The sequence below is a fragment of the Sander vitreus genome, chromosome 4 (assembly GCF_031162955.1).
Source record: "Sander vitreus isolate 19-12246 chromosome 4, sanVit1, whole genome shotgun sequence".
Taxonomy (NCBI): domain Eukaryota; kingdom Metazoa; phylum Chordata; class Actinopteri; order Perciformes; family Percidae; genus Sander; species Sander vitreus.
In genome coordinates, this window is record NC_135858.1 from 9,059,675 (window position 1) to 9,080,889 (window position 21,215).

Consider the following 21,215-nt stretch of genomic DNA (forward strand, 5'->3'; position numbering starts at 1 on the left):
AATGATTAGAGAAAAATAGCGCTTACTACATTTCCTCTCAACGAACACAGCGCTCAGCTATTATCAGGGAGAGGAATATTTGATCACAGAAGGAGATAGACAGAGCCGAAAGAGAATATGTAAGGAGCAGATCAAATAGAGAAAATGAGAGAGAGAACAGAAGCAGAGAGGTGACGTGAAGAAGCAATGAATGATTCCTTTTACTTATTCATAACTGTAGTTTTACAGTGGCTATTTGAGTTAGAATGAGTTATGGATGCCTTTTAGACATTTTTTTAACGTATAATATCCAACAATCTATTTGGCTGCTACTCCTAAACTGATAAAAGCAGAGGTGGTTGCACCTGAGGCCTGAAGTCACACCTGCATTTTATATTTACTGTGTGCAATTCTGCAATGATGCCCTCCAAGGCTTGAGTGTGTCTTTGTGTATAAATATGTGTCTGTGTGAGAGTCCACAGGGAGATGTCGTGTGCTTTGTTCAGTTGAGTTAGCCACACAAGTGGACCTGTCAGCAGATGGGGAAAAGACTCAAGCTGGCAATGACGCGAGATAATCGATATCCACATTCTTCAACAGGACACAAACATGCGAAGGCACACTCGTTGTCAAAACCTTGCACAGATCGGGAAGCTAGCTGGCCGGCTAGTTCATTTGATTAAGTTGATTTCATGCTAAATTGAATGGTAAGAAAGGGCACTTGTGTTGAGATAGGAAAAAATATACCATATATGCTTGGCCTGTCACGCTCACATTGTGGCTTAACAGGGCTGTATGTAATCTGAAAACGTAATTTAAAAGCTGTGCTGTCAGAAGAGAAACCTAACCGCCGCAGAAAATGACACATTTTGCTGTTAATTTGGGAACATCCTGATAAGATTGGATGACTGATGGTGCTCTGGGAAAGAGCTAAATTAAGTGGAAAAACTCAGTGTAAAATGCAAAGTGTAAATTATCTGTTTCGTCTTGGACGCCTGGTCTTAAATTCTATTCACTCTGTCGTATCTGATCCCTTTCATCATTCTCTGCATCTCCATTTCCCCAGTCTCTTTCTCATCCGTTCTGCGTTTGTGTGTGTGTGTGTGTGTGTGTGTGTGTGTGTGTGTGTGTGTGTGTGTGTGACCGCATGCAGTTGTGTGAACTAATGACCGAGGGCTACCAAACGCCTGCACAAAGCCAGCCTCTGTGCTGCTGCCCGGGCCATACAACTCATGGCACGGCTGGCTGAGCCAAATGATGACACAAACTACATACACACACACTCACACAGGAACAAAGTCACTATAGCATATTTTCCAGTTAGGATTTTCAGTTTAAAATTACATCGAGCAGAAAGATAACACGCATACCGAGAGCGATAGAAAGAGTTAACACACAGACATTTTTTTTTTCTTCATCCCTCCCCCTGGTCAAATATTATTAGTGTTTCCACAGTGTGTTTATTTGTTCCTTTTTGGGTGGAGGTCCTGCCTATAAAGGCTGGGAGGTGGACACAGACATTTGAATGCAAACCACAAAAACGTGCGCACACACACACACACACACACACACACACACACACACACACACAGAGGGGAGTTTGACAGGGCAGCATTATGCACCAGTAGAATAACAATCATCAGTCAATTAGGCCATGACATGGTCTCCTGATGGTGACACCGGCAGTCCCAGTGGAATACATCAGTGACTCCACACAGCAATATACACTTAGAAACGACAAACTGTCACTTATTATTAACCCCTAAAATGCCCCGTGACGTGACCAGCGTAGTTACTATAAAAACACAGTGGATGTAAAAGATGACACAAAAACAGATTTAATGGTCAACTACTGTAAGTATTTAATTACATGTTTTAGATTGTTATTATTTTTTATTATTTATCTTGCCTATCTTTATAATAGTTTTTAACAAATAAAACTAGCGACCAAACTCACAGTATGTCAAGAACCATCTTTCATAAAAACCAACTGTGCCTTAAAGAGGCCTACTGCATGGAGCAGCTATTACATATCAAATCCCACCTATCACTGTTCATGTTTAGAATGACGCTGCTTGGCTGATGACAGGGCTGATAGGGGTTCATGTTCTTGCTCAAGGACACCTTAACAGAACCAATGCTAATTAGTTTATGGGAACACTTTGGCTGGTGCAGAGGTCAACCATGTTATCTTTTAGTTGTTAGACTTTAACACTAAGCAACAGGCACTCTGCTGCGCTCAGTTTAAAAGAATAACAGTTTGAAGGACTTTAATTCTGCATTGATGAACTTTTAAATTTATATTTGAACAATAGTCTTACTTTGCCAGTGTGTATTGTTGTTGTTACACTAGTCATTAAAGTTTTATGTTGGAACTGACTGTTCCTGCTGTTGTAAGAAACCTTGAGATTGCTTCATTGATGCCCCAATCAGACGAATGGCAGCAACTTGCCGGCGCATCCACCTGAGCCTGGCACGGCCACAATGGGCACACAGCGGGCACTGGAGGCTCCTACCACCTGGCCCACCGGCCACATACACACAGCAGATGGCCCGATTCGGCCCCCTGATGGAGGGCGCAGCTGAGGAATCCTAACGTGCGTTTGTGTGTAAATGTGTGTGCAGTTTCAAAACAAGCATATACAATAGGTATTGGATTATTGACTAGGATCCTCTCTTTTGTCTGGTGTCCTCGGCCACCTATTGAGATTGTGTATATGTGTGCAAGTGTGTGTGGGTCATGGTGAATGCCCTTTCATTGTCGATGCTCAACAGCCCCTTAAAAGTGCAGAAGTGGCCCGAAAGAATCACTTGAAGGTCCATCTGCTCACTGCTTTACAACACAGACAGAGGCAGCTTAGTTATGGTGTTTCTTTAAATGGGATGACATAAAAAGGAGAAAGTAAGATATGATACAGCATGTAAAGCTAGCGTGCTAACAGATGAACAGGCTCAAACAGTGACCAATGACAGGCCAAGCCAAGCAGACAGAAAAAAATGAAACCGTCAAAAGGGAATAGAGGCTTTTAATCCTAAATATTAAGTGCAGTGGATGGCCGGTCCGCCGCTGTGTCCTTGACCGCAGCGGTACTCAGGTGACCGCTGGAATTAGTTCATTACACCAGTGGTCTCTTCATCACTTCCTTCTTTCCTCCGCCTGCTCTTGCTCTTCTCTCTATCTGCTCCATCTTCCTATCTATCCATCTCCCTTCCTCTTCCTGTATCTCTCCCATCGTCCCATCAAACCAGTACTCATTAGTTAAAGTGTCCCGTGTGTGTGTGTGTGTGTGTGTGTGTGTGTGTGTGTGTGTGTGTGTGTGTGTGTGTGTGTGTGTGTGTGTGTGTGTGTGTGCAGAGCACAGAGGGACTTCATTAGTGCATTAAACATGTTGTTTGTGTCACCGTCTTGTTGCTCTGGACAACCTTGAGCACTAGATTCGATTAAAAATAGACTGAGTGTAGATAAGACACGATATTAAAGCACTTCTTGTCCAGCCAAATTACAAATGGTGAGATGCTTCAGGTAAAATAATGTTGTTAAGGTTGTTTATTTTTTATCTATATAGCCATGATCATTAAAGTTTTCCCATTATTTTTGTACCTGCAAATACAGTGTTTTGGCTTTTTCAAATTCTGTCAATCCTTCCCCTTTCTTACTCTCAAAGTAAGACAGAAACAATCCTTTAAGCACAGTCATCCATCCTACAAATATTCTCCCTGTTTCTACCCCTCTCTTCCTTCCTCACCCTCAGGCATGGCTATATAAACAGCATTCAATGCTAGTGCTCTCCAGAGGAAAGTGTAGGAATAGGAACACGCTCCACCGTGGCATTATGGTCTACACGCACTCCCACAAAAGCATCAAACGCTAAAAACACACTCATGCAAAAAAACAGCTCCTGATGACTCAAACACCTTATTTTACTGATAAGATAATAAACACACATAACAAAATACTTATGGAAACAATTACCCGCAAAAACACAAGAGTAGAAGAGGATGCATGCCTTTTTTCTCTTCCTGCCTTACTGTTATTTTTTTCTAGCACTGCTATGATTCTCTGTGAGTCTCTGTGTGTGTGTGTGTGTGCGTGCGTTAGAGGTGTTGAAATTAATCGACGCATCGAATCGTGGACATGGACGATGCTGCATCGATAATCGGCCGGGCCATAATCGATTATTTCTGTTTACAATTTAATGCAGGCCTAACAACCTTTCTGTTTACAGAATGTTTTGTTTTTGAAGCTTGAAAAGCTATGAATTAAATATCCTATATGGCTTTAATAGAAAAATGTATTTGACGCATCGTGATGCATCGAGATATTGAATCAAAGACATGATAATCATAATTGAATCAAATCGGGAGATCAGTGAAGATTCCCACCTCTAGCGTGCGTGCATGTGCTCGTATGTCAGGTTTTAGATACTGTTCCTTCTATGCAAATAGAATTTTTTCCAAGACCAGATTTCTTGTTGTTTTGGGGGTTTTTTCCTGTCTAAAGCAGAAGGCAGCCAAAAGAACTGCAGGCTCTTTGGCTCCGTTGTTACACACACACCTACACAACAAACCTTAACAACCTGCTGTAGCATTGCTTACACACACACACACACACACACACACACACACACACACCTGAACCAGAGTGCACACCAGCAGAGAAGAAAAGACGATAGTTAAATAAATAAAGGGACTACTGCCAAGCTAAGTGAATGGGTGTCACTTTGACAAATGCACAGCGCTGAATCTTAGTCAACACTGTATTGTTTGTTGTCTCTCGCTCCACATTGCAACACACACACACAAACAAATCCATGCCATCACAAGCGTGTGTGACAAACACACAAACACGGCGTGCATACACAAACACGCATTAAAAGCACACAAACACACAGGCTGATTATACATTCATAATATTGAATGGATGACAGGTCTTGAGCAGTGCGGGCGGAAAACAGGGTGAATTCTAATGAGGTACCATTTACCCCGAGAGCTCCATCGTCCATAGACTGGATACACACCCACACACACACACACACACGCGCAAAGACATGACGAACGAATACCCAGGTTGCACACATGCATGTTACATCGACAGAAACTTAGTTATGGCACAATGTGTACATCTAACATACAATCGCCATGTCAACCAAGAATATCTTCAACACAATAGGGTAAAACAGATGCATCAGTGTGGTCAAAATGTGTGTCTGATGTTGACACAAATCCCAAACAGCTAGTGTGGAAATATCTATAAAAAAAAAAGACCACAAAAACCATTAAGAAATTCACTACTTAACTGCTCTACTATGTTTTATATATATATATATATATATATATATATATATATATATATATATATATATATATATATATATATATATATATATATATATATATATATATACATACACACATACAAAGTTAGATCAAGCAGAGTTCATCTGAAAGTCAGACTGTACCAGAACACAGAAAGTTGAAAAGTCCATCCATCCATCCATCCATCCATCCATCCATCCATCCATCCATCCATCACCACTCTCTCTCTGTCCTACCGTACATCTAGCCACCTGAATTAATCCACACTACACAGCTGACCAGAACAGAAAAGCCATTCACCAGTCATAGCTGTTGGATTGATTGAAGGCAAGCTCTTAAAATTAGAGGCGAGGCGGTACGTGGCATTGGGATACAGCAGTAACATTTTATGTGTGACGTGACTAACATGACAATCGATGAGGGAGTAGCCACAGACTTGCTTTAAATTGCTTGTTAAACGAACAGGTTTTAAACAGGCACTTGAATGCCCTGTTGAAAATAGCCAATAGCAAGAAAAATGGAGTTGTGGACTGTATTAATCTTAGTGTAAAAAGTGCCTGCAGAGTGCTTTGTGTAAATGAACAACAATTAAGCTGCAAGCATACAGTTCGTTAAGTGAACAATAACCACCACTGGCTTATTCAATTTATATGATAAGGAAAAAATGTGATATGATTTTTAATTTTGCCTTTTTAATGCATTTAAAAAGGTAGGAATGATATATTCCTACCTTCTTCAGTTTGCCATTCCGCGTGCCAACAAAAGCCACGGTGTTGCCACGGTAGTCGTATGCCGCCACCGAGGTCATGCCATCATCTTTGTCGATGAAGAGGGGCGTGCCCTCGATGGTGCTGGTTCCCCCCAGAGGCTGGTTGAAGTCCTGGCCGCAGAAGTTATCGTCTATCTGCAGGGGCTGGAGGAAGTAAAAAAAAGACAACAATCAGACAAGAGTTTTGACGGAAGAATAACATTTTTCATTGATTGATTCTGAGAATGTTATTTTTATAGTATTCATTTTGTATCCTAATAAGAAAAAAAGACAAATTTAAGTAGTTCGAGACGCTCTCTATGGGTTGGGTCAATTAGATTTGGTGTGTCAATTGTGTATTTAAATGTTCTAGAACACCACAAAGTCTATTATATCTTGTGTAGTTTTCTGATTCTGTACATTCACAGTGTACACTTCAAATAATGTCCTTTTTTGCATTTTGAAGCACGTATTTTTGTTAAACAGTTCAAAGTATAGAGAGAAGTACTGGGAGAGAGCAGGGAATGAAATATAACAAAGGTCCGGATCAAACCTACGACATCAAGTGCCTTAGCCCAGTCATTTCCAAGGAAGCTACTCATATAAATAAACCAGCAGAGCCATCTAAGAGTCCACTTGATACTTGTTTCCATATCACAGCGGGAATACAGACAGGGCTATAGGTGCATCATCTAACTTCCACGCTTTTACTTGATTATCTTACATGTTAATCAGCCTATTCAAACATGAGCCATTCATAAACACACCCTTCTTTCTCTCAGAACAGAATCCCACCGTGCAAAACCTTCAGCATTTTCAGTCACGGCGGTGACATGGCGGTAATGCTGGTGACCATGTGACAATATCTGGAAAATTCCAGTGTCACGAGGGGCCCATCGCCCCAGGCAATCCGCTGACCCATATGATGCCTTAACCACTCACCACTCACAAACACAGAGCATAATCAGTTGCCAATGAATTAGGGTTAAAGTGCCACAGACAATGAATGGTTTGTTAAACCGACACATTTTGTACAGACAGAAATTGACAATTAGTTTGATAACCGATTGTTTAAGAAACACCCACGTGCTAAATATTAACTTTTTCCAGGTTCTCAAATGTGAAAATTCCACATTTTTCTATGTTTCATTTCATTGTAAATTCATCATTGTTGGGCTCCCGGAAATTGTGATGGACATTTCTGACGCTTTATCACCTTCTTGAAAATAATTGTTTCAATGACAGAAAATGAAAGTAATAGCTACTAGCCCAATGTTTGATAATAAACAACGTTGTGTGTTAATAAAAAAAAAGTACTTATTGGATGCTGCTGTGGCAAAACTGTTTTTGACAGAGACCAAATGTGTGTGAGTGCAAGAGTGCAGGCGTGTGTGTGTGTGTGTGTGTGTGTGTGTGTGTGTGTGTGTGTGTGTGTGCGTGTGTGTGCGTGCGTGTCAGACGCGAGGTTGCTGACTGACTGCTAAAGTGTAAAACTCAATGGGCGTCAGTGTGTCAACCAGAGCCAACAGATGCATGTGAGTCTCTCTCTCTCTCTCTCTGGGAGTGTGTAAATGGCGGAGTAATCCACAGTCTTATCACTACATCATCTGATTGATCCACACAGGAGAAAAGATAACACTCCTCTCACTCACTCTCCCTCCCTCCCCATCTGCCTAAATTGCCTGCAGCTCAGCACATGTCAATAACCCGTTATTCTCCCTTTTTCTACTTTCTCACTCTTTTTCTCCATCTCCTTTCAGCTGATACAGTAACTAAGCAAACATCCATATCCCCTCCCTGTCCTTTTCTACCTGCATCCATCCATCCCTTCTCGCCTAATCGCTTTGCATCTCCCTCTTCATCCATCCCTCCTCGGCAAGTCCACCTCTGCCTCCATCTCTCACTTAGTTGCTACTCTTTCTTCTGTCCTGAGCACACCTCTTTGACCTGCATTATGTTCTCCAAAGAGTGTAGAGTGTGTGTACAGGGTGGAAGGACTATTAAATGGAGTCAACAAAGAGCTTGCTCTCTCTTGCTCTCCTTTTTTGTTCCTTTGCACAATGATGTGACAAGGTAAAAGCAAAGAAAAAAAGAAAATAAGACATTTTTATTTGAAGTGTGTGTGTGTGTGTGTGTGTGTGTGTGTGTGTGTGTGTGTGTGTGTGTGTGTGTGTGTGTGTGAGACAGGAACACACACAGCCATTACCTGAAACATCTTTTTTTGTAACAAATAATCGCTTTGGGGCAATTTATTTCCACTGAACAAAAGGCAACTGACACCACAACACACACTGACAACAACCCATGTGAGGACCTGTAAACCTACGCGCACACACCCACACCCCCCAAGTCACACATTCAACCAAAGCCTCCCTGTTATTTTCTGCTTGTACACACAGATTTGGCTACAAGCAACAAAACAATTCCTGTCGTCTTAATATGAAATACAACTGGGGGCAACAATTTTAAACCATATAGTCATGGGAAAGAAATCCATCAATCTGGACTAGAGTCAACCCCCCCCCCTCCCCCCACATACACACAAGCAATCCAATGCCGTCAGAGCCTAAGGAAAACAAGTTAAACGGGTTAATCCATCTTCTATGGAAGAGACTCACTATCGGAAATACTTTATATAGCAGCCCCAAGAGTCCATAAGGGTTAAAAAAAAAACACCACTACACACACAATGCACGCACACACACACAAAGTAGCTGATACAAGTCTCTCTAGGGCACTGGAGGGTAAAGGTGCTATAGCATTTCTGTAGGTCTAGAAGGTTTAAACAGCATGGATCAGCATGGAATAAATGGCATTTCCCTTGAGGTTGGAAAGCATTTTAATGGAGGATAAATTCTAATGTTGGTTCCGCAATTTAAGGCACTAAAAGATCCCCATGTGAATAGGAGATGATATTTAGTATGGAAAGAATATTGCCCCTGTGGTCTCTGCAGGGTTATTGCCTGGAGAACGTATTTAATGTTCTGCAGTGTTTTCAAAGACGCCGAACTCCGTCAGGGATGAAAGAGTTAAGCCAACAACCTTCAGCTGACTTTGGCAGCAGGCTCTTACAAATGCAGAAAAGGAGGTTTCTCGTTTAGATTTTCAAGGGGTGCATGTCGCACTGAATGAAAGTTGTGGATTTGCAGTTTACTGGTGCTTGGTCTTTTCTTCTTAAAGTGCTCATATTATGCTTTTTGGCTTTTTCCCCCCTTTCCTTTATTGTGTTATATATCTCTCTTTTGTGTGTTTGTTGTTTCATGTTTATAGGTTTACAAAGTGAAAAAGCCTAAAGTCCACCCCAAAAGCACTTACCATCTCCAACAGAAAACACTGTTCAAAAACAGCTCTATTGTAGTCCAGCCTTTACTTCCGTGACGAACATGCGTCACTTTATAACACACGTTATAATGCTCGCCTAGCTGCTTGCGTGGCACACCCACATACTCTGCTTCTGATTGGCTAGTTGTCCTTACCTAGCTACTGCGCATGTGTGACTCCCAACAAAGATGGAATAGAAGTGTGATGCCTCACTCTGTAGCTAAAACAGAGAGCTCAACACAGGGTGAAAAGAGGAGCTGCAGCAATGTGCAGTACAACAAAAATATGGTGTTTTTGAAAATTAAACCATGTAAGCCTTTTCTGGTACAACCTCTAAATACAATTATGAACCTGAAAATAAAGATATTATGAGCACTTTAAGATCCTCTCCCAAAAAAAGGGTATGAGTGTGTAAAAACTAAAAACATGAGCTAATGATGCTTTTTTTCCTACCACTATTCTAATCACTTTTAATCTATTATTTCACAAAGAAGCAGGTTTTTATTTAAAACATTATTGTACATTTGTACATTGCATATGAGGTTTGCAACCAATGCTTAATTTCATTATTGATCAATCAAAAAATCAATTGCTTTGGCTATAAAATGTAGCCAATAAATGAAGCAAATAAAGCAAAAAATGCCCATCACAAGTTCTCAAAGCCCAAGGTGACATATTCACTTGTGAGAAGTTGTAACCAGTGTACTTCTTAATTTTTTTTTAAAACCGGTAATTGATGATCAAAATAGTTGCCAATTAATATTCTGCCAATCAACTGGTCGGTTAATCAACAAATAATTTAAGCTCTGCTGCATACCCAGACTGAAAGAATCTCCCTAAACTGTTCATATCCAGGCTGAGAGTGAAGCATTGTACTAACAGTGTGTGTATATACAGTACATGTGAGCTGTCAGCTGATAGTCATGGTCACAGAGAAATGTGTAGCCTAGATACTGCTGATACAATATATGAAGATTACACACACACACACACACACACACACACACACAGAGTGGTCTCTAGAAACACCTAGTCGAATGTTGCTGGCTAATAGCCACAACTGTGGTGGTTTACCCTGGGTGGAGCTGCTTCAGCCACTTCACACTGCAAAACGATGAAATGTAGTCATTCATATGGCACCAAACACGCGTGTCCACACAACACAGCCCACAATAACAGACTTACAGATGTGTGCTGGTTGGCCCGCACTAGAGGAAATGGTTGAATAATCATTCCCCTATGATTGCCATTTCTTTAACGTAGTATGTCAAGAAAATATGTCTAGGCACATAGCATGCCGACCTCAAGTGGAATTTGTCAATAGTAACCTACATTCAGAAAAACATATGGAAACAGCAGAATACAATACGGGCTTATGTACAGGAGCTTGGTGTTGTTGTTTGACCACACTGCTGTGAAGTATGGCTATTAAGGAAAACATGTACGGCAAACACAAAAACACTAGTTCATTTGGCAACGTGAATTCATTGGGCAGCTCGTGGCATTAACAGGCGCTATGTTTCTCCATAAAAACTTGTTTGTGCAGAAAGAAAGACACAAAAAAATATGTTTTTGTATCATGAAGAGCTGGAAAGGAGTGGAGAGGACATAAGAGAGAGGGACAGAAGTGGCTGATATTAATGCACAGCATGGTTTAGAGACAAGCCTGCAATTCATTTGAGTGTGGTTGCCTGTGTTCGTTCGGGCAAGCATGTGTGTGTGTCGCCGCTTTCCTCACTAGTCATAGGCTGTCTCCTTGTCAAGCCAACAGACAAGCACCCATTTCTTACAGTCTTAAACATAACGTGTGTGTGTGTGTGTGTGTGTGTGTGTGTGTGTGTGTGTGTGTGTAAACAGGAAAGACATTAAAGAAGTGGACAGCAGGAAACGAAAATGATGTGGCACCAATAGGAGCAGTTCCTCTGTAGCTTTCCACCTTGTTTTCATATCAGATGATGGTTTTCACAGTGTTCCCACACAGATACACACACAGTACTAAGAGTATATTGGCAGATGTGTGTGTGTGTGTGTGTGTGTGTGTGTGTGTGTGTGTGTGTGTGTGTGTGTGTGTGTGTGAGTGAGTGAGTGAGTGAGTGAGTGTGTGTGTGTGTCTTTTCAATGTACAGCACTACCGGGCTCAGTGATTGTTGGAAAACGGGCAACAACCACAGACTGCCATAAAGATATTACAAACACACTACACATAAGTATGGCTGAGAAATATATATCACATACATACATGCATACAGTACATACACATATATATATATATATATATATACACACACACACACACACACATACATACATACATATCACTGTAATGACATTGGTGTTTTATTGATATGAATAGCTATGCAAAATGATATGGTTTGAATAAACAATACAAAATACTAATGTGATGCAAGCCAACACTTCATTTAACTTCACTGCTTCAAAGCATCGCTGCTTTGTGCCAATAAACAGCAATCCCCAAGAGAACACTGTACATCACATGCACTGAAAATACAGCATATGGATGTAAAAACAAGCACAAATCAACTCACAGACACACTTGCACACGTCGAAAACAACCTCTGTGTTTATGATAACAAAATGTAAAAGTCTCATCACTGACGTCACTGACGCTCCATGGACATAAAGTGTGTTTGATGGTTGTGTCTCGAAGGTGTTGGACAAAATGCATGACGCATTAAAAACATCTTGAGGGAAAAGTACAGTGTTTCTACAGGCTGATGATTTAAAACTCAAGACTAGAAGTCCAAAGTATTTACAATTCATGAATTGTTTCCTTCCAAGATGCTGTAGCTGTTTTCTAGAATATGTTATTGGATCCTGAACTGATCAATAATTTAGAAAAAGAGATGACTGCACCAATTCCATATTCATGGGTTGCAGGGCATATTGAGTGCACTCCAGGCAGACAGAGAAACCTCAAGGAGTTGGCACCTATTCAGAGAGCTGCTTCCAAAATCTGTCACCACATGTTAAGACCACAATCCAACTGAATGTTAGAGACAGAGGAGGAAAACTATATAGTGTATGGAGTATGAACAGGAAGAACTACACCCGTAAATGCATGCAAAGAAGCACACAGTCTGTTGGAAATAAACCGATGCCAATATAAGCTGACATAAAGAGGGCTGAGATCAAAAGATCGTCAGTTCAAAGTTCCACACCAGCTGGGAAATGTGGGTGGGGAAAGTGAATGAGTAACACAGTTCTTCCCTCCATCCTCAACCACAACAGGTGCCCTTAGGCAAAGTACTTAACCTCCGAATGTTCAGACGGAAATGCTCAGTGACCAGCAGTGGAAGAGTGGTTCAGCAGATTTAAAGGTTTCACACAGCAAAAGATATTTTAGGAAACTCAAATGGTTCCTTGTTACTGTAACGAGATGGTGCTTCTCAAGGGGTTTATCCTCCAATTCAATTTTGAAATAAAATAGAATTTTAATTAAGCAGCAGTTAAAAAGTATAGGCTATAATGTGTTGTGTAATGTGTTAAAGTGTTACCCAAATGTAAGTTCAAGTAATTATATATATATATATATATATATATATAAAAAGCATCGAAATGTAATCTATGTATCTATACAGGAACACCATATAGGAACCAGAATGTTGGTGGAAAAGAGCAGGTGTTCGCTTCAACTCACAAAACCGAAAAACCTCATGTATGACTGGTAGATGATTATGAAAAGTAGACCTCTACTGGCTGCGTGGGCGTACATTCGGCTCATTTACATGGGAACCCAACCATAAAGCTGGAAGCATATATGGGCATTTAAAAAAAAAAAAAAAACACCGTTTGAAATAAACAAACAAACACACCGAGACTATTAGCATGCGCAATACAGGCACAACCCCTGCCCCACATTCTCTGATTACTCCTGATAATGATGTATGCAACACACCACCCGTACACATAGTACAGATCAATACATAATTACAATGACAATTAGTATCATTAGAGGGGTGCTAGAGATGGGGATTTGTTGAGCTAAACACTCCTGAGAGAGAGAGAGAGAGAGAGAGAGAGCGGTCAGAGAAGAGCGAGTGAATTAAGCAGCTTAAACACATTCTGCATGTGGTCTTTTCCAAAAGGTTTTCTATTGTCCTTTAATAATGGTATGAGAGCGACACTTGAGCACCGAGTGGGTGGGACATTGTTAGCTCACACATTCCACTGCGATGCAATCAAAAGAGTACCCTGCATACAAATTAGCAAATTCCGATTTTCAAATCAAATAGCCAAATATTAACCTGACATGACTCATTAGTACCAGAAACATTTAAGGCAACCCACCTGATCGGTGTCGCCTAGCTCAACTCATTTAGACTGTCAATTAACTCCGGCTCAATTAATCAGGTCTAATTACTTAAACGCATTTGCCAGCACATCCTTTTAGATTAGGTTTGCAGAAATAGGACTGTGTTTTACAAAGACCACAAGTGAGTTACGCTCATTAGATGATATTCATAATGATGGATTTAATAAGGTTAGGAGCTGGCCAATTCCACTTGTCTTTTCTGAAACGACGTAATGAAAATCTGCTCAGTTTGCTTAAGGTGGGCTCATGGCGTGCAAAATGTGTGTTGGAACCTCTAACAGCAAAGCAAAACTGTATCTGGGAGCGAATCCAGGATCCAAGAAATAAAGAGAACTCATTGTGTTCTCTATTGCATCCCATTCAGTGAGTCAGTATAATATTCTCCGATAGTGTGCGTTCTTATCAGCCATAAGTAAAAGGATGGGTCACAACATTTGCATCTGCTATCCTGCTGTAATTAGTCTCTAGGGTGCAGCTCACCACAGGACGTAACTCTGATAGCCATGCTCCTCTCAGCAGCTATGCTGACTCGACAAAACACACAAGACTCAACGTACACTGATAACTTAAAGTTCCAGCAGCAGAAATATCTGGAAATCTCACCTTTGACACTGATGGTCATGGAACAGCTAGCCCATGCAGCATAAAAAAAAAAATGAATGCTTGAGATTGACTCGTTTTTTGTTGTTGCTATGATTGATCTTCGATTGATTGATACATTGGCTTGTGACAAAGGTCAAAACATCACCATCCATCTGGTGATCGAGAGAAAGCTTGGTACTTTGAATAGTATTGTGTCAAGTATGAGCCTCATGTAGAGACAAGTACAAATGGTGCTTCCAGCGAGCAAAAGGAATGTCCAAAACATTTTTTTTTTTTTTTTTTTTTATCTAAACTCAACCAATATTTCTATTTTTCTAGATGATTAGTTAAAGCTGCAGCGGATAGAAAAGACTGTTAACCGACAAGCAAACAACTGAGCCCCAGTTCAGCCGCCGGACATACTCTCGGACCAGTCGCGGAGCCTCTGTGTTGCGTGCAAACTCTGTGTTTGCAAATAAACTCTTATTTTGTCATGTGTTCCGAATGGGAAAAAAAGTTCCAAGGGGTAAAGTATTAAGGGAAATTTCACAATTCAAGGTGTTTTCACTGTCAATTTGTTAAACTGTTTTAACTGTCTTTTCACTGTTTTTTAAGTTCATGCAATAACTCAAATAGAGTCAATGAGTAATCGTGTTAAATATTCCAATGATTCAATATTGATTTTCAATAATCACAAAATAATGGTGATTAGGATTTTTTCCCCTAATTGAGCCGCCCTAACATGCGGCCACTTTCCTGCAACCGCTTGTGTGTCCGTGTGACCATGCAACAAACTTTTTGTAATTGTTTTTAAATAATATTGTTTTTAACTGTTCAACTGATGGTATTAAATCGGTCAAACTACATATTGTCAGTTTAGTCCAGTCACTTTAATGGTTAAATGGTTAATTATTAACACCCTTATTAGTTAAAGTAAGCTTACATAGCCTACAATTAGTAAGGCCAAACAGTTTATTTTTAACAGCTTCATTGCCCTGTATTAACAAAATACAGTCCGTTTCACAGCTTGCTTCAATGGATTGCAACGGTGTTTTGTATCATTTCCATGGGAAAAGGTATGCTATTGAAACTGAAGGCCGCAGGAAGGAGTGGGCAGGATTTGGACGGCCCGTCTTCATATTCAGCATTAACTAAATAAGCAATTAAAAATGTTTGACCAACATCAGAATGTGAAAGGCATACCAAAAAAAATGCTAAGCAATTAGAAAGTGCCTTGATCAGCAAATATTTCAGACTGTCATGGGACATCTCTACCAATAACTGTTGTGTAGTGTGCTCAAGCTAATATGACCACAGTTCCCTGTGCTTCCCCAATGTTAAATTCCATGACTTTTCTATGACTTTCTATAACTAAATAAGTGTTTTCTACTAACGGAAAAGGTTACAGCTGGCTAGTTGAATGTTTTGCATGCTGTGGAGAAAAAGCTGCTGGAAATCACCATTTAATGTTAGTAAGAAAATATATCTGCAAAGTGACCCCTAAGGAAAAAGATCCCCTGACTTCCTCTAACTGCAGGACACCTCTATAAATTCAGTGATATTAAACACCAAAATACTTTTGTTGTGTTCCTGAATCCTCCTTATTATACCACCTACACCTAGATATACACACCCTGTCAGATGAGCTAACACACACACACACACACACACACACACACACGACATGACAGAGAGCTGTGCCGCTGAAGAGGACAGTGTGCTGGCCAGGTGACGGACACCGATATTATTTGTGCAGCAGCCAGCGGTCAATCAACCTCTCCTCTCCTCCCTCTATCTCCCCTCGTTCTGTCATCCGCCCTTTTCTCCCGCTGTTCTTGGCAGTGGTGGCGAAAAGATTTCTGGGGCTATCACTCTTCCTCTTGTCTTCCTCTTCTCGCCGTCGGTGAATCACTGCCTCTCCTTCAAGCACACCCTGGCTGTAAAAGGCTTGCTGCTCTCTCCTTGGCTGGTTTTGTTCTCTCCGTCTCTCCCTTCATGCCATTTTATCTGTTTATTCCTCTTTCAGTAAAATCCCCATTCTTCTTTAAATCCCTGCCTTGCTAGCTATGGTTATGTGTAGTTATGAGCACTTTTTTACACCGATTGGAATCTGACTGCTTTTGTCAAGTCTAAAAACTATAAAATCACACAGAAAAACTGTTGAAAATCAGATTTAAAACCGCTGCAGATTTAAAAGTGCAGACACGTTAAAAATGCACAAATCTAGGCATGGTCATAGCAATGTGTACACTCAGTGCTACAGACCAGGTTTGAGAAACTTGCCAATTTGCCGGAATTCTGGACAGAGTCATCAACACTGCTGCCTTTTCCTCCTTTTTGTGCTTTCTTTCTCAATCTCTTACCTTTTTCCTTCAAGCATCTTCTGTGGCTCGCTTTGTGAATTTTCACACTCTCTCTGTCTCTCTCATTTCCTCAACACCATCCTTCAAATTCTCTTTCGCTCTCTCTCTCTCCTGTGCCCTGCTTTGGCATCTAACTCTTACTCTCTCGGACTCCCTTGTGTCCTCTAATTTTTACGCCTGCCCACGTCCTGCAACTCTTTCTTTCTCTCCAGTCCCTCTCTCTGGTTCCACCTGCCATCTTTCTCATTTACCTCCTGAAACTCATTCATCCTTTCTTATGCTCACCTTTCTCTTGTCTCTCTCTCTCTCTCTCCCTGTGTGGAAATGGTTTGTATTGATCCACTCTCCAACAGGGGAGAAGGTCGGGGGTTCACTAATAAAGCTCAGGGACAAAACAGAGACACACAAACACATGGGCGCATATACACACAAAAGATAAATATAGCCAGGTAAGAGGGCTGTAGTGATGAATGGTGTATATGTGTGGACGTGCGTGCACGCGTGTGTAACCCACATCTTTTTATACCAGAGCTGCTTCTAATATGCCCAAACAGCCACCATCTCACTGTACCCATAAACACATCACCATAATGACGGCTACAAGCTAGAGATTATGATCCAGCACAAATATGACAACACAGGGAGATGACAGAGAGCCTGGCCATCCATCATGGCTGTGTAGCTAACAGCTGTCCAGCCCCTGCCCCCTCCCGCCTTGCCCTCTTCACCGCTCTATGGCAGGGTCAACCTAAACGTATTCGCCCTCCACCCCCACATCACACAGCCTTTCCCACACTGCAGTTGAGACTTTGTAGCCTAGAGGTTAGAGAAGCGCGTTTGAATTCCTTGAGTAGCTTGGAAATCTGGGTGGGGTTCAGTGCCAAACACCAGTAGCTTAGAGAGCTGTGGATCAGGAGATTACCAGTTTATATACCTAGATCAGCTGGAGAAATAAGGATGGGGAGAATCGTTTTGTAGGTTAGTCCTTTACTTATAGTCAAACTAATTCCACTAGTAGGAGAATGGCTTCTATTAGCTGGCTAGTACAACTCTCAACTTCTTTTGCCATTTCCCTTCTGCTGTCTGATTCAGCCTTGTCTGTGTCATGTTGCACAGCACCAGCTCCCACACTGAAAAATGATATCAGGCATCATAGGTCGGATTTAAGGTCGCTCAGATCACTGACTGGGGTTACGGTCAGTGGTGGGCAGCTGACATTAGGTCACTGCTTAGGGGCAACGTGGCAGACGTCATTAACCTGAACCTGAGCCCTCCAAGCCTTGCTGCTGTTGTGGGGTCAGCCAATCAGCTTATCTCTGAGGCTATTACATCATCATTGCTGACAGCTTATATGGGACAAGAGTTTTTTGAGAAGATGTTTAACTGGTGATACATTCTGAGTGAGAGGTTACGGTTGGATGCTCTTTCTGCAAAATAACTGTAACAAATGAACAAAACTCACAATGCATGCTGGCTCACAAGTATGTCTTGGGACACTTAAGTGGAAGCCCTCCTTAATATTATTGGTTTCACATGTGCTTTCCCTGCTATAACAAGTTAAATGGTCTACAGGCTGCGTTGGTAAGGCCGAGTTAGGAGAAATGCAAACCAGTATGTCTAGTTTGGGGCCTTATCAAAAGCAAACACACTGCCAGGGATTTTCCTGCATAGAGAAACTTTTGGCACCCCCCCCAAAGAGGTTTTCGCCAGCCCCAAAGGACAATCACCAGTACCAAAATGGTAAGAACTGAGAACAAAAATGGCAATTCAAATCCTCTCTAAATGTGTTTAAGAGCAATTCACCAAACAACGTTGAAAAAGCAGAACATAAACTTGAATAGGAGATTCCCGTTGATTTATTCAAATATTAATATCATTTTTTACCAGTTTTGTTAACTGGGGTTTTATTAACTCAAGCATAATATACATTTTTGTTTATTAAATTGTTAGCAATAACAGGTAAATGCATAGATTTCTGTCAAATAAGGTAACACACTGGGCGCCTGGGCAGCTCACCTGGTAGAACGTGCGCCATATACAGAGGCTCAGTCCTCGATGCAGCGGCTACAGCTTCGACCCCAACCTGCGGCCATTTGCTGCATGTCATTACCTTCTCTCTCCCCTTTCGTGTCTAAGCTGTCCTGTCATAATAAAGGCCTAAAAATGCCCCAAAAAAAAATCTAAAATAAAAAATAAGGTAACACAGACTCATTGCCTTTATTGTATGTGGACCGGTAATGCTTACTGCCGTGCGTAGTCTCCCCCCCACCCCCAAACGGCCCATTCTGAGCCAGGAAAAACCCAAACTACACAACCATTTACACTCCTTTGGAGGTCTCATAGTCCATCTATTGAGAGTTATCATGATGGCAATAATTTTCCCCTCTAGCTAAATGCTGATGAGGTAAGCAGCATATCAGCAATGCCATTATCTGCCTACCGTGTGCATTTGCACATACAGTACAGTATTTAACTGGCCAAAACAGAGAGCTACCGGATGATGTTGCACTGCACCGCATACAAAGGCAAAGTCAAATTCTTTGCTGTACTTACCTGCGATTTGTACAGCACCCTGCACCAAGAGCTCCTGCTGCACCAGTGCAAAGGTCTAATTGAAATAAATGAGATAGCCTGCTTTGTTGCCTCAGAGCTATTGTCAGTGTGATTGGCACAAAGAAAGAAAAGCACAAAAAAAGAATGAAGACAACTACTGCGCAGGAAAGAGACTACATCTACATCAGGTGGCAAAAGAGAGGAAGAAAAGGATGTGGAAGAGGACTTTGCTGGGTCATTCACATCACTTATGCTACAAAACACAACTGTGCACTCAAGCTAATAAAGACCTATGCAGAGAAATTCTTGTCTTAGTATCCCACTCCTTAGTTGCATCACAGGGTGAATGATGCGTGGCCGGAAAATGATGTCACTGAAAACGATGTTACTGAGACGGGTGGTTAACGTAGACTGAGGTACACTTAACACTAATAGATGGATCAAAGACATAAGAGGCCTACGGCAGATACAGCCTGGAGAGAGTGGGTAAGCAAGGAGACAAGAGAATGAGGCATAATAATAAAAGTATGTGAGCAGGTATATATATGTTCACAATAGAGAAAACTAGAGTGTGTGCTGTTGTGCAGTTCCTTAAGGTCTCCAGTGTGAGTGCATGTGTGTGTGTGTGTGTGTCTGTGTGAGCGGGATCCTCTGTAACGCATGCAGGGCCATGCATTGTGGATCAGTTAGGTAAAGCCAAGACTAGCTCATGCTATCCCTCAGGATCTCACACTGTAGTGCACCGAACCATACTGTGTGTACGTATGTGTATGTGTTTGTGTATGAGAGAGCTACTTGAGTGACATTTCACAAATCCAGAGGACTGGGCTAATGATGTCCCCTGTCTGACTAAATCAAAGCACCAAGAGGTTGTGGGGAGAGGAAAAATGAGCAGAAAAAAAAGTGAAATAGAAGACAGCAGGAGAAAGAAGTAAGAGATGTTCATACTACATTAACCAGTGCAGGACTGTAGCAGTGGTCCTTATGAATGAGCAGACTGTTTCAGGGACACTCGCCGACATCAGGACTAGTTTTAAATATTTGAATGTCTACTTTATGTGTGTATACTCTAGGGCTGTCAAAATAATTATATAATAATTTCGACTGATTATTCTGAGAAAAAATAACGCAGATTAATCCATTCCATATTGACCTTTGACCCGGAGCCGTTCTAGCCACCATTGGACTGTAAAATGAAGGAGGGAGACGAGAATGCGCTACCTGGATCATTAATTGGAACATTTACTTCTTCTTCTTCCTGCCAACCCTGGCTACTGAAATCTGGTGCCACTGATATGTCTGCGCTTCTCGCTGATGCTCTGAAACAGACGTTACGTTACAACACAAACACCGCTGCACGTGACGCTAGTTAACACTATACTCAACAGCAGCTAACGTTAGCCTACCGCTAGCTAGTAGCTGGATTAAACACGGTTAAAATGCTGACAGCTAATGCTAAACGGTGTAAAGTGTGACTGTGTTTTACTGTAGAGGATTCAACACCGGTATGTAACAATCTGCAGCTGCCGTCGGAAAAACAACACAGACGGTGCGTTCAATGAAACTGGTAAACTACAGCCTTGTGGTGCATTTGAAGTTATTGTAAATGTCCTTTACCCTGGTTGCTGTTTTTGTCGTTCAACAGCAATTTACTAGTGAAATGAGTTATTGTTATTGTTATACATTATTATTAAATCATTTAATTTTGACCATATGACCTTAGCAATAAACAAGCCATTCTTTAATGTCACCAACTGTTGTTTAGTACCCTTTTTTTTTCTTTTCTTTTTTTACTTTCTTAAAAAGTATCGGTTCAGGCACCGTTAATTATGTATGCGATTCATTTCGATTAATTAATCACAGAGTATGTAATTAATTAGATTAAATGTTTTAATCGATTGACAGCCCTAGTATACTCATGTATGTTAACAAAAACATTTTCAGTCTTGAGAAAAGGTATTGCACGTTTGCCAAAAGCAATGGTGTTGTACTTTTCCATTACGCTGGTTCCTAAAGATCC

At 41.2% G+C, this 21,215-nt stretch overlaps 1 protein-coding gene across 4 annotated transcripts in view; it reads right to left on the reverse strand.

Moving 5' to 3' along the window:
• The window catches only part of plxna1b (plexin A1b), a 197,189-nt gene that overhangs the window by 138,048 nt on the left and 37,926 nt on the right, over window positions 1-21,215 (reverse strand). For all 4 annotated transcript variants that reach the window (XM_078248071.1, XM_078248069.1, XM_078248070.1 and 1 more), the window contains exon 3: window positions 6,026-6,208. In XM_078248071.1, the coding sequence (XP_078104197.1) occupies window positions 6,026-6,208 (183 nt within the window). The remainder of the gene's footprint in view (window positions 1-6,025; window positions 6,209-21,215) is intronic.